The 24,041-nt window shown below is 39.4% G+C and overlaps 1 protein-coding gene across 7 annotated transcripts in view; it reads right to left on the bottom strand.

Moving 5' to 3' along the window:
- SNTG2 (syntrophin gamma 2) overlaps positions 1-24,041 on the bottom strand; it is a 268,538-nt gene that overhangs the window by 73,164 nt on the left and 171,333 nt on the right. For 6 of the 7 annotated variants that reach the window (XM_065679173.1, XM_065679175.1, XM_065679174.1 and 3 more), the window contains one exon: positions 13,141-13,268. In XM_065679173.1, coding sequence (XP_065535245.1) covers positions 13,141-13,268 — 128 coding nt within the window. The remainder of the gene's footprint in view (positions 1-13,140; positions 13,269-24,041) is intronic. The other variant, XM_065679176.1, reaches the window with a different exon arrangement.

Genomic DNA, 24,041 nt, shown 5'->3' with positions numbered 1-24,041 from the left:
CAGGCACAGCTATAGATTGGGCAAAGAAGAGATTCAGAGCAGCCCTGTGGAGAAGGACTTGGGGGTGCTGGTCGATGAGAAAATGAGCATGAGCCGGCTTCAGTGTGCGCTTGTAGCCCAGAAAGCCAATCGTATCCTGGGCTGCATCAAAAGGAGCGTGACCAGCAGGTCGAAGGACTTGATCCTGCCCCTCTACTCTGCTCTTGTGAGACCTCACCTGGAGTATTGTGTGCGGTTCTGGTGTCCTCCACATTAAAAGGACATGAAACTGTTGGAACAAGTCCAGAGGAGGGCCACGAGGATGATCAGGGGACTGGAGCACCTCCTGTATGAAGGCAGGCTGAGAAAGTTGGGGCTGTTCATCCTGAAAAAGAGAAGGCTGTGTGGAGACCTCATAGCAGCCTTCCAGTATCTGAAGGGGGCCTATAGGGATGCTGGGGAGGGACTCTTCTTCAGGGACTGTAGTGACAGGACAAGGGGTAATGGGTGAAAACTTAAACAGGGGAAGTTTAGACTGGATATAAGGAAGAAGTTCTTTCCTATTAGGGTGGTGAGGCACTGGAATGGGTTGCCCAGGCAGGTTGTGAATGTTCCATCCCTGGCAGTGTTCAAGGCCAGGCTGGACGAAAGCCTTGTGTGGGATGGTTTAGTGTGAGGTGTCCCTGCCCATGGCAGTGGGCTGGAACTAGATATCTTGAGGTCCTTTCCAACCCTAACTGTTCTATGGTTCTATTTTCTTAACTGAGGTGGCAGAGAAGCGGCTGTATTAAATTAGATTTTTAAGAACTTGTGCAGAATAAAGTGATAGTGGGAGGCAGAACAGTTTTAGCATTCATGAAACCTCTTATTCTGTTCCCTTTGAAGTCACAAATAGTTACACTGCCACATTGCAGAAAGAGAACAAGGTTAATATCACCATCTGAAAGAGAAGAGTAGAATGCAGGTGTGAGGTATTTCACTTTGCTGCAGACAGAAAACATCTGAGGAATTCCAGTCTTAGCATGCTTTATTTGTATGGAAGAGGCAGAAAAGTTTTGCAGGGAAACAGGAACAACCTGAATGATTGAAAGCTATATGCAGTATCAGTGTATTACTGCTGTCTCTTGAATGCAGAATGTGCACTAGGACCAGTGATGAGCTGGAGAATGAAGTGTATATATAATTATTAATTTTCTTTTTATAATTCCAGCACAATTATGAGTTGACAGTAATTCAAGTGAGATGGATTTCACCCCACTCAAGCATATAAAGTGCTGTTGCCTAAGTATATGGATGACAGGCAGCAGACACAAGCTGGAATATGGTGAATTTCAATTCAACATCAGATTTTTGTTTTGTTTTGTTTTTTACCCAGGAGTTTACCAAATACTGGCATAGCTTGCCCAGCCCAGTTGTGGCATCTCCATCCTGGGAGGTGTTCAGAAATTGACAAGAGATGGCCCTGAGCAATTTATTTTCATGAGACATGCTTTGAGAAAGGAGCTGGACTAGCTGACCCAGGATCCCTTCCAGCCTTAATTATTTGATTATTTTATAGTGAGTCATGCTAAACTCAGGAACTGTTTTGTTTTACCATAAGCAAGAGCATAAGACAGCTGAACTGGATAATTCTCTGGAGATGCTTATTTCCTTCCATTTACTCCAAAGTGAGTCCGGGGATTTAACACATTGATAGGTTAATGACTATTAGGGGTCTACAGTCAGTGGAGATGAATCTCATTCATTAAACTCCAGTCCCACAAGAATTTTGTGAATGGTCACACCACATTTAGGTAGAATGTCATTCTGTCTTCAGTTATTGACATGCAGATGTCTTTTTAGTTTCAGAGTATAAAAGTCACTTGTTAATTCTACTCAGGAACGGTAAGAAAATACTAGTATATATAAATTAGCAAATTAAATAAGATTAGTTTCACCATGTTATTGAATGAATTGGCAAATAATTATTATCAAGATTAAAAACTCTTCAGCTATATTTTTAAAAAGTCTTAATGCAAGTTATTTACAATTTATTTTAATCACTAGGATTCTAAACATGCATGTGCTTTTCTATTTGCTCCTTAAGCACAATGGATGTGAGAGAGGTTACCATTATAAAAAATAAATCACTCAACTGTATTTTACAGTAACCCTTGTAAAAACTTGATTTCAATGATGTGTTCAGAGCTGATTTGTCAATGGCTTCAGTCTCCAATATAATACGTGTCTCATTAGTTTTTTATATACTTGAAATGGCTAACAAGACCTATATCTGGATAATAAATATTTGACTGCCTGTCACTGTAATACCAGTTTAGATTCAGGTTCAAGTTCAAGCTTTATAAGTCTTCGGCATGAGGAATGTCTATAGCTCATGACGATAGATCTCTGTCGTTGCTACAGAGAGATCATCAGTGTCTTTATGTTCTATGCAAAAGATTGCTTCTTCATGATGTTCAGTTCTCCACACGATCTAAATATTGAATTTATATTGCCTATGAAATTCAGATACGTTTGTTAGGGAAAAAGAGATGGCCATGTGTTTAGCTTACACTTAGTAATGTAGAGGGTTTCTTTGAAGTCTAATCTTTAATTTTTGACACACTTTCAGACTTCAAGTACATTGTATGCAAATGTATGTCTGATTTCAGGCCAAAACATTTTACATCACTTCTTACATAAGGAACAGGTACTAACGCAGTTCCAGTCTCTAAGAATCAATATTCGGTGCTAATTTTCTATTATGTCTGGCATAGCTCCTCATTAACTTCTTTTTCCTGCTTACACCTTGATTTATCTCTGATTTAGTAGCTTATTCTAGCCAAGGATTAAGTGGCTAGAATTGAGGAGAGATCTGCACAATGCCTGGTCACTCTTGGGGCAACTTTCTGCTTACAGTCTGTTGAGCAGATCATACTCCGTAGCCTTCATTCACCTGATCCCTTGCAGTTGATTTCCAGAATGTCTTGCTGCTTGAGCAGAATTGTTACAAACACACTGGGAACACTTATTTTAATGATGCTTTTAAAGAAAAACACACATAGCAGTCTTCAGGCAGTCCTTAAAACCAGTACATAGCAAAACTGCTTTAAAAAATCCTCCAACTTCATGGCTTATTCTTTTCACATATCACCCAAACAATGTAGAAAAAAATAAATTGTTCTTTGCCTTAGATTCCATAATAAAATGCTTGCTGGAGTGCTCCAAAGATCAACAAATTCAGAACAAACATTACCGAATAGGCTCTCATACAGGCAGGTGTCCAGCTAGTTTTAGTACTTTGTAACTATAGTAAAAAAATCAATAGGCATGGTAGAAATCACAAAATATAACCAAATATATCAATATTATTACATGAAATATATCAATTTTATTACATGGCTATCAGGTCTAAAAGCCATTGAAAATGAATGTCACTTTCCAACTCTATGCAAAATGGGAAAAAAAAAAATTAGAATTCCTTAAGTTCCAAAGGAAACCCCAGTTGCTGAATCCTAAAATACTATAGCTAAAAATAAGAATGGCAAGAGACAGTACAAAACCTTTTGAGAGAAGAGACAATTTCCAATATGAAATTTTGTTTTAATTTGAATAATCAGAATTGTACATAGATCCTATATGGGGCTTTAGTAGTGTTTGTATAATGGTTTTAATGCTTCTTCTGGAAACACTTCTGCTACATTCTAAAATATCTATTTCTCCTTTATTAGTTTGCAAGACAGCGTTTTTTTCAGAGTTATTCTCTGCCTAACTCTGTAACCAGTCTTTGCTTTTCTCTGCTGCCATCTACCAATGGCCTTCACCAGGCTCCCATAAAAACCTATTTCATAGGCTTGTTATTTTTTTTTTTTTGTAGTAACAATCATTAATGTCATCCCCCACACTTTGTACTATTATGTTGCATCCCATTTCCAACAGTTCCACTCTTTCATGACATATTGTGCTTTTCTCCTGTACTGATGGTGCTGATTCTGTCACCAGTAATTCTAATTAGTGTACTGTTTTCTGCATTATGAGTCAAACAACCCTTAAGGCACACTATTAATAGCCCTCCAAATCTATACTTTCATCTTATGTTTCATCAGGCATGAATCTTTGCCACTGTTGCCACCATAATAGTTTGATTGTGAGAGCTTCCAGGTACATACTTGTTCTTATCCTCATGTTCAACATAATTGTTAATGAAAACTGTGAGCAAATACTCATTCAGGTTTTGAAACTCAGAGAGATTTTAATTCCTGTATCTTCCTCAAGATGGTTTATTCCATTTCTTACTTTCCATTTTATTTATCTAATTAAAGGCATTTTGTTAACTCATTGAAAAGTTAAAATGGGAAACAGAATGCTTCAGAAAGATTCTCTTAATAAACCAGTGCAACAATTAACCCTTGCCTCCCCCCCAACAAAAAAAATAAATAAATTAACAAATCACACAATATTCTGCAGTAATTGCAATGGCCAGAATACCATGAGATAGACAGTAACACCTACATCTAATTAAGTTGTTTTGTAATTGGGATCATAGCCACATGGGCTTATAGGTACTGGGCTTGAATTACTTTCACTCCACTCATTTCTTCCATTTAACTTCCATCTTCCAAATAAGCATGTTTTTTTCAGTCTCTAACCTAAAAATGTTTAAGAGGTTATAGCTGTTGTACCTTCACTTGAAGCTCCAGTCAATACAGAAAATAAAAGTTATTATGTAGTACTGTCAAGGACAAAAAATACTTACCTACGCATTTTTCCAGATAAGGATTTAGACATTCCATAAGAAAAAAGAAAGATTATAAATGAGTGAAATATGTTCTCCACCTTCTGTAAGACTACCTATCTTTACTTTTCTATCTTAAAAATAAAAACACCCCAAACTATATCATGAACTATAAATTCCTTTCGGTGAGAAAGACTTACTGATCTAATTATTTCTGTTAAACTTCTATCACATTTAATGATGAACTCTATCCTCAACAGTTAAAAAATGTTTCCATTACCACCTAGCAGTTTAGAGTATCCATAGGAACAGTCCTGCCTGTATATATCTTATTTCTTACAGAGAAAAATGAAGTTCATAGTTCAGTGAGAAGTATAGAATGATAGACGCAGTGATGCATTATTATAAAGGCAAATGAATAAAAAAGTTGATGAATGAATAAATAATGAAAAAGACTAATCATTATATATATTCAGATAGACTCCGATGGTGTCAACAACATGAAACACACTAATTAATGTCAACTTCAGTAGTTAATACAATATTTCTCTTCCATTGAGGAGACAAATGACACATACTACATTTTTTATCTTTCCTTTAAAATATTCTGGGGATTATGTTTGCTCTTTTTGTGATACAGACAAATATATTTCACAGTCCCACCCTGCAGTATTTTCATTCATTCCTCTATGTATAAGGAAGGAAAAAAAAATATCTATCCAATTCTCTCTTTTTTTTCTGTCAATATGTGCTGACAGAATCCAAAATATATGAAAAATATAGTCTTCTGTCATTAAGTCATCAGTCATAAAACTTCCTGGGAAAAATCAAATGAAAAGTCAGATGAAAAGTAAATGGTAACTCCCTTCTCTTATAATGAAAAAAAGAGTAACAATCCAACAGATTCAAGTTGTCCTTGCCATCTCATAACATAAGAGCTAGAAGTATCCCCGTTTTTTGCCAAAGTTACTGGAAAACTCAAATGAAGGGCAGAGGAATTTAAAACGCAGAGTTTAAACACTGAGGAAATAACATAGCCTAATCTGATTAAATTAGGCTCGAACTGCTGAGTAGCTCTAGAGAGGACGCCTTCAACACCTGAGCGGGAGGAAGCTCCGCGTCCAGGAGCCTCAGCTCAGAGCGGCAACAGCCACCGGGGGAGCCTCAAGGCCTCGACAGGCCCTGCCCAGGAGCCGGCAGCTCCGCGGACGCGAGCAGGGACTCACAGGGGGCGGAGCCAGGAGCAGCGGCACCAGCGCTGACTGGGTAAAAACCTGCCGCTGGTCTGCGTGATCTGCTCTGGCTGCCCCGGCGGTGCCCAGCGTAGGCACCCAGACAGAGCCGATGAGAGGGGAGGCTGCAGTGCAGAGCTCGGGGTGTCGAGGGTGCCTGCACTGGTCTGGTGAGGGGAGGGTGCACAACGGGCATGGCTGCGCTCGGTGCTCCCTGGGGGAGGCCCTCCTGCATCAGGGGCTGAGCTTCGGGACGCTGTCAATGGGCTTCAAGGTGTCAGGGAAGCTGAGAAGAAGCAGGGCTGCTTGCTCCAGGCCCAAACTGTGCAGGGGCCTCAGGCTTCCCCTCCAGCTCATGGAGGAAAGAAAGAGGCCGTTACCCCGGGAAGCTGAGAAATAGTAACAAAACAAAACAAAAAAACAAAACCCCAAAACAACAACAACAACAACCCCCCCCCCCCCACACACACACACACAAACAACCCCCCAAAAACCAAAAACCTAAAAAAAAAAAAAAAAAAAAAAGGAGGCAGAGGACAATTAAAAGCAAGGGGCTTCCTCCTAAATCTGTTGTCCGCACCCAGAATGGCTTTGCTGTCCTGCAGGGGGCTCACGAGGAAACACACTCGCACCATGAACAACCGGCCGGTGCACTGGTAAAGAAGATCTCTACTGGTACTGCCAGGAAAAAGCGGTGGGTCACAGTAGTAGAGGACTCTACTTTGAAAGGGACAGAGGTACCCATCTGTCGGCCTGACCCAGTCTCAAGGGAGGTGTGCTGCCTACCACGGGCATGGATCAGGGATGTTACAGAGAGGCTGTCTGGTCTAGTAAGCCCCACTGACTATTACCCACTTCTAGTGATACATGTGGGTGCTGGGGATATAGATAGTAGTAGCCTGGGGAACATAAAGGACTACAGAGCCCTGGGAGAGGTGGTCAGGGGCTCTAGAGCTCAGATTGTCTTTTCATCAATTCTCCAGGATAAAGGGGAGGACCTTGAAAAGGCTAGGCAGACTGGCTTGGTTAATAAATGGTTAGAACAGTGATTCCATAGTCAGTGGTTTGGGTATTTAGAACATGGGAGTCAATTTAGGAGCTGAAGCCTGGTGGAGCTGGTCTGACAATGAAGGGGAAGAGCAGTTTTGGTAAGAGGCTTACCAGAATGGTCAAGGATGCTTTAAACTAGATGTGTTGGGGGAGGGGGGCATCATTCCGTCCCAGCACACCCAGTCAGTTGCCAGTGCCTATAATAAATGCTCAGAGCAATGTAGAGATATTCCAGCCACTCCAGCCAATGAGCTGGCTTCATTTGGAGCTCGGCTCAGATGCCTCTATGCAAATGCTCGTAGTGTGGGGAATAAACAAGATGAATTAAAGATGTGTGCACGTCTATGGGGGTATGATATAATAGGCATCACAGAAATACGGTGGGATGGCTCCTATGACTGGAGTGTTGGAATGGAAGGTTACAGGCTCTTTAGAAAGGACAGGCCTGGCAGACGGGGAGGGGGAGTTGCTATTTATGTTAGGGATAGGCTGGAGAGTATGGAACTCTGTCTGGGGGCAGGTGAGCAGTCAACAGAGAGTTTGCTGGCCAGGGTTAAAGGGAAAACAGCAATGGGGGACATTACTGTGGGGATCTGTTAGAGACTGCCTGATCAAGAAGACTCTGTGATTGAAGTGCTCTATAGACAGATAGGAACAGCTTCACACTCACAGGCCCTTGTTCTCATGGGGGACTTCAACCACCCTGATATCTGCTGGAGAGATGGTACAGCCCTGCACAAGCAATCCAGGAGGTTCCTCGATTGTGTGGAAGACAACTTCCTTCTACAAGTAATAGAGGAGCCGACAAGGAGAGGTGCCATGCTCGACCTTGTGCTCACCAATAGGGGAGGGCTGGTTGGAAATGTGACACTCCAGGGCAGCTTTGGTTGTAGCTATCATGAGATGGTCGAATTTTGAGATCCTCAGGACAGTGAGAAGAGTGTGCAGCAAGCTCACTGCCCTGGACTTCATGAGAGCAGACTTTAGCTTCTTCAGGAACCTGTTTAGTAAGGTTGCTCAGGGCCCAAGACTGTTGGATGATATTCAAGGATCACCTACTACAAGCTCGGGAGTGTTTCATCCCAGCTAGAAGGAAGTGCAGCAGGAGTGCCAGGAGACCTCCTTGGATGGATAAGGAGCTGCTGAGAAAAATTCAAAGGAAAAAGGAGGCTTATAAAAGGCGAAAGCAAGGACAGGCGGCCTGGGAAGAATACAGAGATGTTGTCCGGGAAGCTAGGGAGCAGGTTAGGAAAGCTAAGGCCCAGTTAGAATTAAACTTGGCTAGGGATGTGAAAGGTAACAGGAAGGGATTCTATAGGTACATTGCAAATAGAAGATGGACTAGGGACAACGTAGGCCCTCTCCAGAAGCTGTCAGGAGAACTGGCTACACAGGATTTGGAGAAGGCTGAGGTTCTGAATGACGTCTTTGCTGATGCCAACTTTATGAAGTTTAACCATGCCAAGTGGAAAGTGCTGCACCTGGGTTGGAGCAATCCCAGGTACAGCTACAGGCTGGGCAAAGAAGAGACTCAGAGCAGGCCTGCAGAGAAGACCTTGAGGGTATTGGTCGATGAGAAATTTAACATGAGCCAGCAGTGTATACACACAGCCCAGAAAGCCAACCGTATCCTTGGCTGCATCAAAAGGAGCATGACCAGCAGGTTGAAGGAGGTGATCCTGCCCCTTTAATTCTGCTCTCATGAGACCTCACTTGGAGTATTGTGTGCAGTTCAGGTGTCCTCAACATAAAAAGGCTTTTTCATGGACACGCCCTTGTCATGGGGAAATTGCTTACATGCCGTTGTGAGGTTGAGAGCAATGCTGGTGGTGGCGTATGCCTCCGGTAGGGTCTCCCATGTCAGACAGGTCTCAACTGAAGGGTCAGACAATGTGTTTCTATGGGCAGGATGGGCTCACCAGCCTTCAGGCAACCATCCTAGGAGAAGGACAACTCTAACTTCAAGCCCAGGGAGATGGAGCTCGTTTAGCTCTGTAAGGCCATCCATCTAAGAGAAGGATACTCTAACCAAACCTACAACTTGAGGACTGTGCTGTCACTGTCCAAGCTCGCTAGGCCCTGGCAGATAAACCTCAGGTGGTGCCATTTCCACGCACGCTGTGCCTCACCTGAAAAATCCACTGAGCAGGCATGAAGGGTTTACCCACACTTGTAGTAAGTGTGGGTAGAGCCCTTCCCAAATCTTTGTTGCAAAGTCAAGCCATCAATCTATCAATCAATCAATCAACATACAAAGGACATGGAAGTGTTGGAACAAGTCCAGAGGTGGGCCACGAGGATGAAGAGGGGACTGGAGCACCTCCTGTATGAAGATAGGCTGAGAAAGTTGGGGCTGTTCAGCCTGGAGAAGAGGAGGCTGCGTGGAGACCTCATAGCAGCGTTTCAGTATCTGAGGGGGGCCTAAAAGGATGCTGGGAAGGAGCTCTTCATTAGGGACTGTAGTGACAGGACAAGGGGTAATGGGTTAAAACTTAAACAGGGGAAGTTTAGATTGGATATAAGGAGGATATTCTTTACTGTAAGGGTGGCGAGGCTCTGGAATGGGTTGCCCAGGGAAGTTGTGAATGCTCCATCCCTGGCAGTGTTCAAGGCCAGGTTGGACAGAGCCTTGGGTGGGATGGTTTAGTGTGAGGTGTCCCTGCTCATGGCAGGGGGGTTGGAACTAGATGATCTTAAGGCCCTTTCCAACCCTAACTATTCTATGATTCCATAAACTGAACTAGTTTCGATGTAAACCATACTAAGTATACTGCAGTCTAACAGACAATTCTAGATGTATGTTTCTAACTGAAAAAGGGTCAGAAATATTCAGCAAATGATGATGATGCTAAAATGCCACATTGTAATACTCTCTACATTTTTAAAATAGAGCCATCAAAGAGATGTCCTTCAGTAACATATCAGACTGTTCAACCTTAAGATAGACAGTTGTGAAAGTCTGAGCTTATTTAAACCACCAGAAAATTAATGCTGAAAATATGAAATATTCTTGAATATGATGGAGGAAAAAAGTAAATTATATCAGAGGGGCCATCAGGACTGGCTGACAGCAGTTTAGCACGTTAGAAGAGCAAGAGCAGTTGAACTCACAGACGCTCTACACAGAATATACAATACTATGTATTAAAAAAATATCATTCTGTAATTGATTTCATTAATGAATGTATGCTAAGTCTGCTGTAGTCAACTACAAGAATCTCACAGGTGAAAAAGCTGTCTTTCTATCAGGGAAAAGAAGGATTGAAGAAAGCCAAGTCTGCATTACCTGTGAGTGGACAGGCAGCAAAATAATCATACAGGCTTCACTTTCCTTTCACAAGCCATAATATTTTGCATAGATACAAGCCAATGTCAAAAGCCAGAGGGATGTAGATAATTTTTATAGAAAGAATGATACAGAACTCTCTGAATTTAATTCAGGTAGGGAATAGGGAAAAGATCTTTCATACAGTTCATCTAGCTGAAGAAAAGGCACACACTGTGTATATGACATTACAGAAGATAGTTCCAGTACTTCAACAGCATTAAAAAGTAACCTGGCTTTTCTAGTGCCAGTGCATCTTCTTGTGACCAACTGAGGTAACTCAGAGGGTAAGATATAATGAAGCATTGCGACACAACAAAGTTATGACAAAGAGCATGAGGGAGATAAAAAGCTACAAGGATAAGATGTAGACTCATGGACTCATTTAATACTTAAAAAGCAGCCATGCTGTCTACCACTGTATGCAAATAGGCTCTAAGTGAATATTCAGAGAATAGCAACATTAGCATATTGGTCAGCAGGATCCATGATACATTCAGGGGAATTGTCATGGACTCATTAAATTTACTTTAGACTGATGGCTGAAATGTGAAAGGGAACAGAGACGTATAGATGTGGTTGAAAGGAGGATTGTTATCTAGACTGATGTCATCATTTATACTTGTAATAGCTTGTAGGTTTTATTTTGTGGAAAGCAGACACTTGATTTTAGAGAGCAATTACACAAATGTTGGAATTTATGTTTATATGAACATTGGGAAATGTAAAAGAAAGGATACAAGTGGGATAATAGTAAAAATATGTAGCAGTCTGGTGTCCCTTAGGCAAAATAAACAGCTTTAGTAAGAACATGGAAAACACCTCATCCGCTGTTAGTCTCAAGGCGGTATTCCTTTAATGTTCATATAGATGTGCTTGTTGGTTTACCAAAATAAGCAAGAAGTATTTAGTAGCACTAAAGTATCATGGGATAGTGATAGGCTTTATGGAACAATTTCATCTTCCTTTAGAGTGTTTACGACAAAAAGGAAAAAAACCAACCAGTAATAAAGGAGTGCTGTGTATATTAAATATACATGGGGAAGCAAGACACATCACAAAAGAGCACATCTCTTCAAGACTGAAACTGAAAGCATTAAAATCCCCAGTCCTCAGAAGAAACTCCTTGAGTGGAAGCAGAGCAGGAAAAGGAGAAAGTCTTGATATTTCAAAAGCACTGCTCAGCAACAACCAAAATACTGGTGTGATATTAACATTGTTTAGTCAGAACCCAAAATACAGCACCATATGGGCTGCTATGAAGAAAACTAAATCCATCTCAGCCAGACACAGTGCAATACCAGGTGTTTTACTTCCAAGAATTCTCAAAAGGACATGCTAGTTTTGGAAACTGGAATCCCTTGGGATTGCTCCATCTAATGTGTACAGTTCACAGAATAGGAGTGAAACTGCTTCAAACTATCAAGGTGATAACTGAACTCAGAGATTTCAATTTCTATCTTCCTCCTAGTATCCTTTATATTTAAGAGCAGTGATAAGTTGATGATGAGTTGATGTCTAAATGTGCATGCAGAGATTTGTTCACTTAATTCCAGGAGAAATTCTGAGCCTTGGATGATTGGAGGCCTGTGATAGACTGTGAAGGGTCAGCCCACATGAATTAGTCAGTTGAAGCAGGAAGGAAGAAAGTGGCGGAGGAAGTGATGAGAGACTAAATAAAATGGAATTAAGAGTTCAGACTGCAGAAGAGGCTAAAAATTTTCTGGGCAATTTATTATTATTCACCTGTGATGCTTTAACACAAAGTTTAGGAGAGGAGCTGCCAAATGATTTGGGAGACTAATTTCTCCAAGTTAAAACAGTGTAACTGTCCTACTACAAAATCTTTTTTCAGGTCATTTTCAGGAAACAGGTAACAAATCTGACATAGGTCAAGAAAGGTATACACATGAATTTCTGCTACCTCCTGGTAGCATATAACCTATATCGGTGGTGCCTAAATAGAGCTTCCAATTCTCTCATTAAAAAGAGTTAGAAGCAATAAACTTAGAGCAACCATAAAGAAAATGGACAATAAGAAAATTGACAATATTAACAGTGAATCAACTTCGATCCTCATATATATGAACTATGGACTACTTGGACCACAACTACTGGTAGATTTGAAGTAGTCCTACCATACAGAATATTTTGCAGAAAAAAGCTGATGCATGCTGCGATGTGTTAAACCTTTCTCAAGCAGATTATTTATTGAAGCTTTATTAAACTTCACTTTTGCTTTCATGTTTCCTGAAGTTCAGGAAAATCACCTCTGCCATCCTATTCCAAGGCTACTTTATGAACCATTTCATAGGTCTCTGAGAAGCAAAAAGATTCTACAATTAAAAATACAATATTTTGTACCATGCAGTTTGCCAAAGACTCTTGTCAATATGAGTTTCTATATGACAGTGATATGCAGCACAGTCATGATTATTGTGTACAAATTATAATTTCTAAAGAAAAAGAAGAATTAATTGCCAATATTAGAATTTGGGAATAGAAGTATTTTATTAAAAGCTATGGAATGAAATGTAATACCTTAAAAATTAATTCAGTTAACACCAAGCTTAATCTCTGTTAGCTCCTGATGCTAGCTGAATTCCCAAAATACAACAGATTGTAGAAACATACTTGTAGAGCTAAATATATTGTCCTCTTTTACTGTATCTTTGGTAGCCGCCATGCATCCCATTAATCTCAAGAGAAGATGGACTGCATACTTTTTAATAAGATGACTTTCATATCTCCACACAAAGAATTCATACAGAGCCAACACTCTCCAGCAAAATATTAGAAACAGTTAGCTAACCCAGTGTTTCCCTTTTCGGATTACAAACCTTAATTTATCTGTTCCAGCTTTGTACCTTGAGATTCGAGCCATTGACAGAGGAACTGATAAGGTGTCTAGCCAGCGCTTCTCGTATTTTGGTTCATTAGCTATGGGTGAAGAAGGTGATGATGGAGCCTGCGCAAAATAAATGAGAATCAGTAAGTGCAATTTATCAGATGACATAGTGGAAAAAAACACTAATATGCATCTCTGGCTCTGCTTGTCTCCGAAGTGAGTAATCGTGGCAATAAAATTATTCAAGAATCTCAGGATTTAGTAGAGAATTAAAAGGAAGCATTCATGCAGAAAGGAATGCTACCTATATTGATATTATACTTGTGACTTAATTTCATTGTTGCCTTAATATTAAATATATACATATTTTTAATATTTATAACTGACAATAAAAAGGAAATAGTTTTAGTCATAAGCATCCTTAATTTTGTCTAAATGTAGCATAAAATACATTTTTGGTTTAAATTAATTTGGTCTTTGCAACTGTTCTACAACAGCAGAGAAAAGACAGAAATAATATCCTAATGTAAAGATTACATTAGAGAATATTTGTTTCTTATTTGTGCATTGTGACTTTTATCCATAATGTTATTTAATAGCAGATTTCTGTGTTATCGTTATCCATATACAGACTGATGAATTTTGAAATATCATCTATCTTTGAAGTTTTCCTTCAAATTATTCTATTAGAAAGGAAAGATTGTAGATACTGTCTAAGCATTAAAGGCTGTCCAAATCTCAGAATAGTGAAAATATAAAATTTTATAATCATCTACTCATTTCATGTAACTATGGCATAGAAATGAAAATTTTAAAGCAGATGTCTGCAAATGCAAATTAAGTTAGAGGAATTAGCTTGGATATATAGCTATTGATAAATAGCCTAAACCAGAGCTTATCTACGAACTGTTCAGCCTGCTCATATATGTAGCATTCTTTTGTATTGCAACTAAATAGTGCATAAAAGCACAAAGAATGAAACATTATAAAAGGAAATATATATGAAATATTAAAAGTTGCCATAAAGTTTCACTAAAGCATTCAGGAAACTGCAGAGAGATAGTTATCATAATCAATATAAACTTGCAGATCATGTAGTTTGTTCCTTGTGAAGTAATATCCAGATGTTTCCATCACTGAATCCATGACTGGAAATAAAGAGCTATGCCCAATTTGTCAAAAAAGATTGTAACTGTTTGTTTTCACAGGCAAAAATTAGAAAATGTTGGAAACTACTGCTCAGTGTACCACCTGAGATTTATGAGCAGGATTATGAGCTTAAAAAGATGCTTATTAAACAACAGAATAAACTGGGAGTTTCTTATGGAAAGCATAAAAATCATAAATTGAAAAGTATTGATATTAATATCTCCTCACTAATATGACAGCTGAGCATTTCACTTTTATAAGCTAGTAATACTATTTACAGAGAGGCAGCAGAGAAGGATTCACAGCCATAGATATTTAGGTCAAAGTTTGGCATTTGTGCTGTCTCTCAATCAAAATTATTTGTCCCGTATTGTACAGAGCACTTTCTGTTAGAGAAGGGAGTTGAAAGTTGGTTATTTTATACAGGCTGTAAATATGCACTGAGTAGTACTTACAAAAGCAAATAAACCATGGAATGACCCAACTTCAGCTCTGTTATGCCCAGGTGTTTAAAAAGCCATTAAACTTACTTAAAATAAAGAACATTTTGGGAATAGTTCTATTTCTATTTCTTTTTCTTGCTCATAAGGATTTAGGGTTCATTTCCCCCTCCCCCTCCGCCTAAAGCGCTTCTTACAGTCAGCAAGGGCTGAACTTTCTATTTACTTCTTTAAATAAATCACAATAGTGAATTTCACATTCTAACAGGATGACTGAGAGTTGGTGATAGAGGGACACTTTCCAGCTAAATGAAAAATTTGTAATGAAATCGGCAGTGTTGCTAAAGAATCTTTTAGACTGCAATCTGTTTGGGGAAAGGAATTTAATTTAGAGTATTTGCAATCCCTAGAACAATCCAGCTTTCATTTCACCGAGATCTTCTGGTGGTGTTGCAGTATGAATATTTCATCATGAAGTCCATAGACTAATTCTATTACATACAATTAGCCACAAAAGGATAAGTTGACATAAAAATGTTATACTAAGCTCCAAAGCTTAGTATAAATTTAATAATAATATCATACTGAAAAATCCAATACATAATTTTAGAATGCTGTACAAATTAAAATAATTGACAGAACCACATGCAATCTGAAGTTTAAAATGATCACCATAATCTAATATGCCTGTCTGGAAACCGAAGCAGGTAGCTGGAAAAAACCAAAGCAGAAGGTAGCTTGAATATGATTATTGAATTTAAAACCAAAGATCAGAAAATAAACAAACATATAAATTTCTGCAACACCTTTGTTTACCTGTTTATTTCTTTATGTCTTGTTCCTGTTCTTTCAATTCATAAGGTATAGAAAACATCTAGACAATTTAAACGTTAAAAAAATCTGTCTCTTTCTTGTGAACTATTAGCTGCACTTCTTTCAGCAAGCGGTTGAACAATATTCTGTAATAATCTAGGTGATTTAAAAATACTTGTCAGCAAAAAATTTATGAGTGGGTCACTGGCAATTTCATGTTTCCATTTGGTTCCTTACACTTCAATCAAATGCTTTAGTAAGATACCAGTGCAAAACAAAATATATCTCAATGTAAGTAATGATGATAAGATCCCCTCTTAGTCATCTTTTCTCCAGGCTAAACAGGCCCAGATCTCAGCCTTTCCTCATAAGAGAGATGCTCCAGTCCCCTAATCATTTTCATAACCCTCCACAGGACCCTATCCAGCAGTTCCTTGTCATTCTTGAACTGGGGAACCCAGAACTTGACACGGTATCCCAGATGCAGCTTCACCAGGGCAGAGTAGAGGGGGACAACCACCTCTCTCAACCTCCTGACCATACTCTTCCTAATGCACCCCAGAATACTATCGGCATTCTTGGTCACAAGGGTGCATTGCTGGCTCATAGGCAATTTGCTGTCCACCAGGACCCCCAGGACTTCCCCTGCAGAGCTGCTTTTCAGCATTTCAACCCCTAACCTGTACTAGTGAATGGGGTTATTCCTTCCTCAGTGCAGGACCCTACACTCAGCTTTGTTGAACTTCATGAGGTTCCTCTCCACCCAGCTCTCTAGACTGTCCATGTCTCACTGAATAGCAGCACAGCCTTCTGGTTTATCAGCCACTCCTCCAAATTTTGTATCATCATCAGACTTGCTGAGGCTAAACTCTGTCCCTTCATCCAGGTCACTGAGAACTTAACAATACAGGATTCTGTAGTGACCTCGGGGGAACACCTCTAGCCACAGGTGTCCTACTAGACTGTGTCACTGATCACAACCCTCTCACCTTGGGTGTTCAGCCAGTTCTCAATCAGCCCCACTCCCCACTCACCTAACTGAAACTTCCTGAGCTTACCTATGAGGATGTTATCGGAGACAGTGTCAAAAGCCATCTGGACAAGATGGTGAACACCAGACTGACCAAGTTTATTAGACACAATAAGTAATAAAAAACAGTAAAAAGAAAACCAAACTGAAAACATCTGCAGAAGCAGCTCATGATACTGAATAACTGAGAGATAAAAGGACTGCTAAAAATACAGTAGATAAATGTATAGTAATGCACACGAAGAAAGACAATATTAACTTCCCCCATACTGTAATAGGATATGAACAGATGATTAACACTCAAAACTAAGATCCTGCTGTTGTGGGAAAAGCAGATGTTGAAAGGAATGGAATCGTTTTCACACAAAGATTCATTAATCTGGAAAAGAAGCATCTGAAGGAATTGTGACAAAGGTATGTAACAAATAACAAAGAAAGGGATTAGGGAACAATGGTTCACTTGCCCTTTTCATATAAGCAGAAGGGGTATAGATTAGAAGTAAAAATAGTAGGATAAAAACAATGAAAGATAGTTTTTTCTCTATATAATGAACTGGCTCAGGAAGCCCCTATGGCAGAAATAATTGGAGGTGCAGGAAATAAACCCTATAAATAATTGTACATATTTCCTCTGGTTTTGTATTCTCTGGAGGGCATCAGCTGGGAACAAGCTATTTGGCTAGATGGTCCTTTGGTCTGACCCAGTGTACTGAGTTGGCTGACCTTCAAGCCTTCTTTCTACTAAGCAGCTGCTGCTGCTCATGTTGAAAAGTCTCAACAGTGTTTCTCCAAAGCACTAAAAAAAATTGACTGTTTAGAGATCATCTCTGCAATCACAGCTTTTATACTCTCGTTCATTTCACACCTTTGGCATTCTGATGAGAGCGCCAACAATGTTGCCAATTAATGCCAATTTATTTGTAACACCTGTCCATTAAGAAATGGATTGAACACAAAAATCTCATTTTTGACAGAACACTGAACAAGAATCAGGTTGTAATGACACATAATCACTACCCACCTGGGACAGCTGTGTACCGTTGACCTAGACCAGGGTCTGATTCTCTATCCCATTAGCAATTGTTGACCTATGAAGGACAATGCACGCAAGTGCTTTGCTGCTTTTTAAAACTACTATATAACAACTCATTATGGGGCAACCAAGAAGTCTTCACAGAAGTAGAATGCAACCAGAAAGTCCTCCACTAAGTGAGACATAATGAGACACATCTCTATAATTGTTTTCACTAAGAACATAAGAAGGAAGGTGAAAGAGCACAGCTAGTGGGGACTGTCAATTTTTGCAACTTTTTGTGACATACAGTTTGCAGAGCTTGGGAATGTATTTCACCTTATTTGATTTTTTTTTTTTAACTGCCATTGATTCTAGATTTCAGCAAGAAAAATATCATGTCCTCAGAAAGAAGCATTTCTGAATCCTCCCTAGTAATGTGATTCTCAATTTCTGCTAGGCCGCACCTTGAAATCTTCCAAAGTGGTATTTTAGGCTGACACGTTGCTCTTTTCTTAAAGATGGGCTTCAGGCAGGTTGAAACTGGGTTGATTCACTTTTGGAGTCATAAATACTCAGGGTGATATTGCTTAGTATGATTAAGCTTGCTTTTAAATATACTTTTCTGCTTTGCAGAAAGCCAAGTTTTACATAATCTTCATAGCGGATGCAGATGAAGGACTATACCTGGAGCAGCAATATATCATTTGCAAGCATTCTCATACCACAGTTAAAGTGAAGAAGCAACAATAATTGGCACAGTTTATTCTTAGGAGACTAAGCTAATTAGCATTAATGCTTTCTTCCCTCAAAACGCACTACTTTTTCACTTTACCATGATGCCTTGCTGCTGTCACCAGCATTGGGAAATAGAAGACAGGAAAAATTCTTATAAATATCTGAGCTTTCAACTGTACATGTAGCCAGTGCAAATTATTTCACAAAAGACTTACGTGCTATAAGAGTTTGATCTTCCATCGAAACTCCTTAATTTTTGCAGTTATTTTCTAAACTTGTTGGAGGGTTTCAAAAAGCAGGTAAGATACACACTTGCAAACTTAATTTCCAATAAATATATTTTAATTTATGTGAAATAATTAATTAATTGTTATTTTGGTGAAAATTGAAAGATGAAACAATCTAAAAGGATATAAAAGGCTAGCAAACAATACAAATATAGAATCACAGAACGGTTTAGGTTGGGAGGGACCTTAAAGGTCATCATTGGAAGTGGGAACTAGATGATCTTAAGGTCCTTTCCAACCCTACCTGTCTTGGGTGACATGGCTTAGTGTGTGGTGTCCCTGCCCATGGCAGGGGGGTTGGAACTGGATATCTTAAGGTCCCTTCCAGCCCTAACTGTTCTATGATTTTATAATCTAGGTCCAAGCCCTGCTGCCGCAGGGACACCTTTCACTAGACCAGGTTGCTCCAAGCCCCGTCCAACCTGGCCTTGAAAACTTCCAGGGATGGGGCAGCCACAACTTCTCTGGTCGACCTGTTCCAGTGCCTCACCACCCTCACTGTGAAGAATGTTTTCCTTATATCTAATCTAAATGTACCCTCAGGACCTGTGGATGCATCTCATCAGGTCACATGGACTTGTACACCTTCAGGTTTCTGAAGGAACCTGATGTTCTCCTACAGTGAGCAGTTCTTAATACTCCCAGTCCTTGCCTTTGCCTTCTGTCACTTGGGCCATGGGGCTGAAGCACTTGCTGGTGAAGACCAAGGCAAAAAAGTTGTTGAGTACCTTAGCCTTCTCTCTACCCTGGGTGTCCAGGTTTCCCATTTCCTGCATTTTCCCTGGTCTTCTTTTTTTTTTTCACCGGCGTAACTACAGAAGCTTTTCTTATTGCCCTTAATGTCCTTAGCCAGATTTAATTCTATCAGGGCTTTAGCTTTCCTAAACTGATCCTTGGCTGCTCAGTTTCTCTGCGTTCCTCCCAGACTACCTTTCTTTGCTTCCACACTAGAGCAGGCTTCCTTTTTGTATTGAAGTTTGACCCAGAGTTTCTTGTTAATACGCACAGACCTTGTGGCATTTTTGCTTCACCTCCTCTTTGTTGGGATCCATGGTTTAGTAGTGAATTTGGTAGTGTTAGTGTCATGGTTTAAACCGATCCACACAGCTCGTCCACTCACCCCCCCTCAACCCTCCCCGCTCCCAGAGGGATGGGGAGGAGAATCAAGAGAATGTAACTCCCACGGGTTGAGATAAGAACAGCCCAGTAACTAAGGTATAACACAAATCACTACTGCTACCATCAATGATAATATTGATAAGAGAAAATAACAAGAGAATATGATACCACCACCGAATGAGTTTGACCCCCCCAAAGAGAGACCATGCTCTTCTGGGTAACTCCCAGTTACCTCCCTGGGCATGACGTGCTCTGGTATGGAATACCTCTTTGGCTAGTTTGGGTCAGGTGTCCTGTCTCTGCTTCCTCCCAGCCTCCCCTCGTCCCCGGCAGAGCATGAGACTCACAAAGTCCTTAGTCAGGGTAAACATTACTTAGCAACAACTAAAACCGTCGGTGTTATCAGCTCTGTTCCCAGGCTGAAAGTCAAAACACAGAGCTTGCACCAGTTACTAAGAAGGAGCAAAACGGCTCCTGGTAAACCCAGGACAGTTAGGTTAACACTGAGTTGGACTTGATGATCATACAGGTGTTTTCCAACCTATGATTCTATGAAATAAGAATGGTGTGATACTGACAAGGAAAAAATATAAACTTTTAGTGATCATTTATATTTATCCCTTTTTTGCCTTAGAGGATTTATTATTTCAGAGTGTATCATTAAAGTCTTAAGCCTGTTCTGTAAACTGGTATCTCTGCCAAGCACATATATATGTTGTAAGAGGTATGACTAATTCTAGATTACTGTCGTTACTGATACTGGTTTAAATCGAGATGATTATGAAAAAGCTGTTATCTATCTCTTGAGGTATTTTTGCTATATCCACTTTACTTAGCTTTGCTGAGATTTTCTAAGAATGAAATAAAATATTCCTCCACAAAATATGTATACAAAAATGCTTGCAACATTAATACATTTGATATTTATATTTTATAATTTATATTAAATATTTTCCTAGTAAAAACAATCTGAGGTTGAAAACATAGAATCATAGAATATTTTAAGTTGGAAAGAATACATAAGTATTGAGTCTGACTCTGCGCTCCTTGCAGGACTACCTAAAACTGAATCATATGACTAAGAGCATCATCCAGATGGTCCCTGAAATCTGAAATGCTAATAAATGGCTTGGCACAGCCTCATTTTCTTAATCTGTAACTGAAAACATTTAATGGTTTTGGTGAAAATTTGTAGATTAGTAAATACCATCTTTATTGTGTCTCTCTTGTCTAAACTAGAGTGCATCTTGTCAGAAGTCCATTACTAAAAGTATTACGGCATACTCAACAGAAAGCCCTCAATATAATCTTGCCCTGGGTTCTGCTGTAACAGTTATTTTTCTCCTTTTTAATAGCTGGTGTATTTTCTTCTTAGTAGCAGTGCTGTGTTTTCGACTTTAGTCTGAGACCAATGCTGGTAACACATCAATGTCTTCAGTTGCTGCTAAGTAATGTTTACTCTGATCAAGGACTTTTCAGTCTCATGCTCTGCCAGGAGGAAGAAGAGACAGGACACATGACCCAAACCAGCCAAAGGGGTATTCCATACCACAGCACATCATGCCCAGTATATATACAGGGGGGAGTTACCAGAAGTCCCAGATAGCTGCTTGTGTCAGGCTGGGTGTCCGTTAGTGGGTGGTGAGCAATTGTACTGTGCGTCACTTGTGTTTATTGTTTTCCTTTTCTTCCCCTTGTTATTCCCCTTATCATTATTATTATTGGTGGTAGCAGTAGTAGTTTTGTATTATACCTTAGTTACTGGACTGTTCTTATCTCAACCTGTGGAAGTTACATTCTTTCGATTCTCCTCCCCATCCCCCGGGGAGCTGGGGGAAGAAGAGGGGAGTGAACAAGCGGCTGCATGGTTCTGAGTGACCGGCTAGGTTTAAACCATGACAAGACTGATTTTCAAAGAAGGCAGGTTTGTCTTGCACATATTCTGGAGGAAGAGAATTAGAGTCCTATAATTTCTTGCAACAGCATCAGCAAACATCAACTCGCTGTGAATTGGATGAGCCCTCTCTATAGTTTCCAGTCTGTGACTGAAATACTTGTATATATTATATATACATATATATTTATGTATATAAGCAGGGTTACTTATTCAAGTATATAAGTGAACCGATCAGACCAATGTATCCCTGAGCATTTGCTAATACTTATTCCAGGGACAGAGAGGAAACAGAAACTGTAAACTAGTTGGAGAAGAACACAAGACCACTCCATTTCACACTAAAAACCTCTTACATTAGCTTACTTTAATCCTTGAAAACCACCATTAACAAGTGTTCAGCTGGTAGTAGAGACATGAAAGAAAATCTTGTGATGCCCAGCTAAAGAAACCCATTATTGTGATACCTACTGTAAAGAGAAGTCAATTAGAGCACTCAGCTTGTCTCTGAATTCAGAGGGATTTAATGACGATTATCAAGATACCTGTGCATTCCTTTGATGCAGCATCAATTCAGGAGAGAGTCTGTGTTTATTTATTTTTAATGGAATTCTTTGATGCAGGTGCACAATTCTGTGACAGCTTTAAGAAGACAGTAATTACCTGGTAAAGTATGCATCACCAAATCATTTAATAGATAAAGGCTTCTATACAGGAAACAAGCTCTTCCAGATGAAGTAACAATTTGGACAAGTAATTTGATGCCTTTAAAATTCACTGAAAGCAGCAAATTTTAATTATACAGCTCTATTCTACATTATTCTAATTGACAGACATTGCTTAATTAAATGGGAGGAAGGTGAAACAGCATGTGAAACAGGCACACTACTCCCTTTCTATCACAGAAAAAGAAACATTTTAAATTCTAATGCTGCATCAGATGCATGCTTTTGAAATTTAATGACTGCTCTTGAAGACATTTAATGCTTTTTAATTAATGGATAGTTTTGCAGACACTGAGCGCCTATATTTGGTGTTTACATGGACACTCTGTATAGAAGTACATGTTAGGAACTTAAACTGCCCTATTCACTGCAATAGCTATGCATTTAAATCAATGGGATTGCTATTCCACCAGTGAGGAACAAATTAAAAACCTTTAAATTATGTAAGTTTCCCTAGAAGTGATTTATAATGGAAATATTAATGAATATTTCATTACAGCTGTGCTGCTAGGTCCTACTACATTTATTTTTTTTTTTAATGAACCAATGAGGTACAAACCTGACTAAGATATTTTTAGAGAATACAAATGGATTGTTTGACAGAATCTTGCACCTTTTCCTTTAATTTGTTTCCCTCAGGCTAGTCTGTAATTGGTTCCTGAGTAACCTCAACAACCTTGCCTGGAACAGCGTTCCCGATATATTCCTCCTTTGGGGGAAAGGGGACAGAGGCCAGAGTAGTTTATATTAAATCTCAGCATAAAAAGCAGGAAGTAATTATGACTCTTCTCAAACTGTAACAGCAGTCAGAAATCAAACCCCAACATTAAAGGTATGTAAGGAAAAGAACAGAAGAAAACATAATGTTGAAATTATTATAATATTACACTATTAATGCAAATGTACCCAAACTTCAAGTGTTACAGATAGCTTTTGGTAGCCTTTCAATATCCCTACATGGGCATGCCATCCTTGCTTAGAAAAATTAGCTCAGGGTGGAAAATTCTTTGAACTCCACAAAGTCTGCACACCCCCTAGGATAAATTTGAGGCTTAACTGTTGTTTGTATCCTTAACTAGAAACTCAGTAAGTGTCAATTTGTTGCAGGAATGACACTGGATGAAACTCTGTGGGAGAACTTGTTGCCAAATTTTACTATCAGTTTTCACTGTAAGTCATTTCTAGTGTGTACCTGAACTGCTGGACTTCATCTATGCTAACATCAAATCTAGAAATACACCATCTCTATATGCCTGTTTCCATGCTGATCATTACCAGAGCCTAGCATTTGTAACAGTAATTGAACATACCTTGGCAACAGTAGATGGATCTTGCTGGTTTAAAAATTAAAAAAAAAGGGAAAATGAAAAAAAAGGAAAAGCTTGTATTCATTTCTTCTAACACTTCACCTTTCTTATTTAGTCATCAATCTCATGAATGGTACCACATTTATTTCCCTCTAACCAAGGACTTCTAATAATCCCTGCTAAAATATGTGAAAGAAGTCTGCTCTTCTTGTTCACCATGTTTGCAACAGGTGAGAAATGGTCATAATTTTGCTTACTCATAGAATGGAGTTTCAAATTCTACCTTTATAATCTAGCTCTGACCTGAGGTTGACCTTTTTGCACCTTTATAGTCATAGGCAGGAAGCCAGATAAGAGGAAAAAACATAGATGAGTTTGT

This window comes from Lathamus discolor, chromosome 5 (genome assembly GCF_037157495.1).
Source record: "Lathamus discolor isolate bLatDis1 chromosome 5, bLatDis1.hap1, whole genome shotgun sequence".
NCBI lineage: Eukaryota > Metazoa > Chordata > Aves > Psittaciformes > Psittacidae > Lathamus > Lathamus discolor.
The sequence above is the reverse complement of the archived record's forward strand: the minus strand, read 5'-3'. Positions and strand labels throughout refer to the sequence as shown.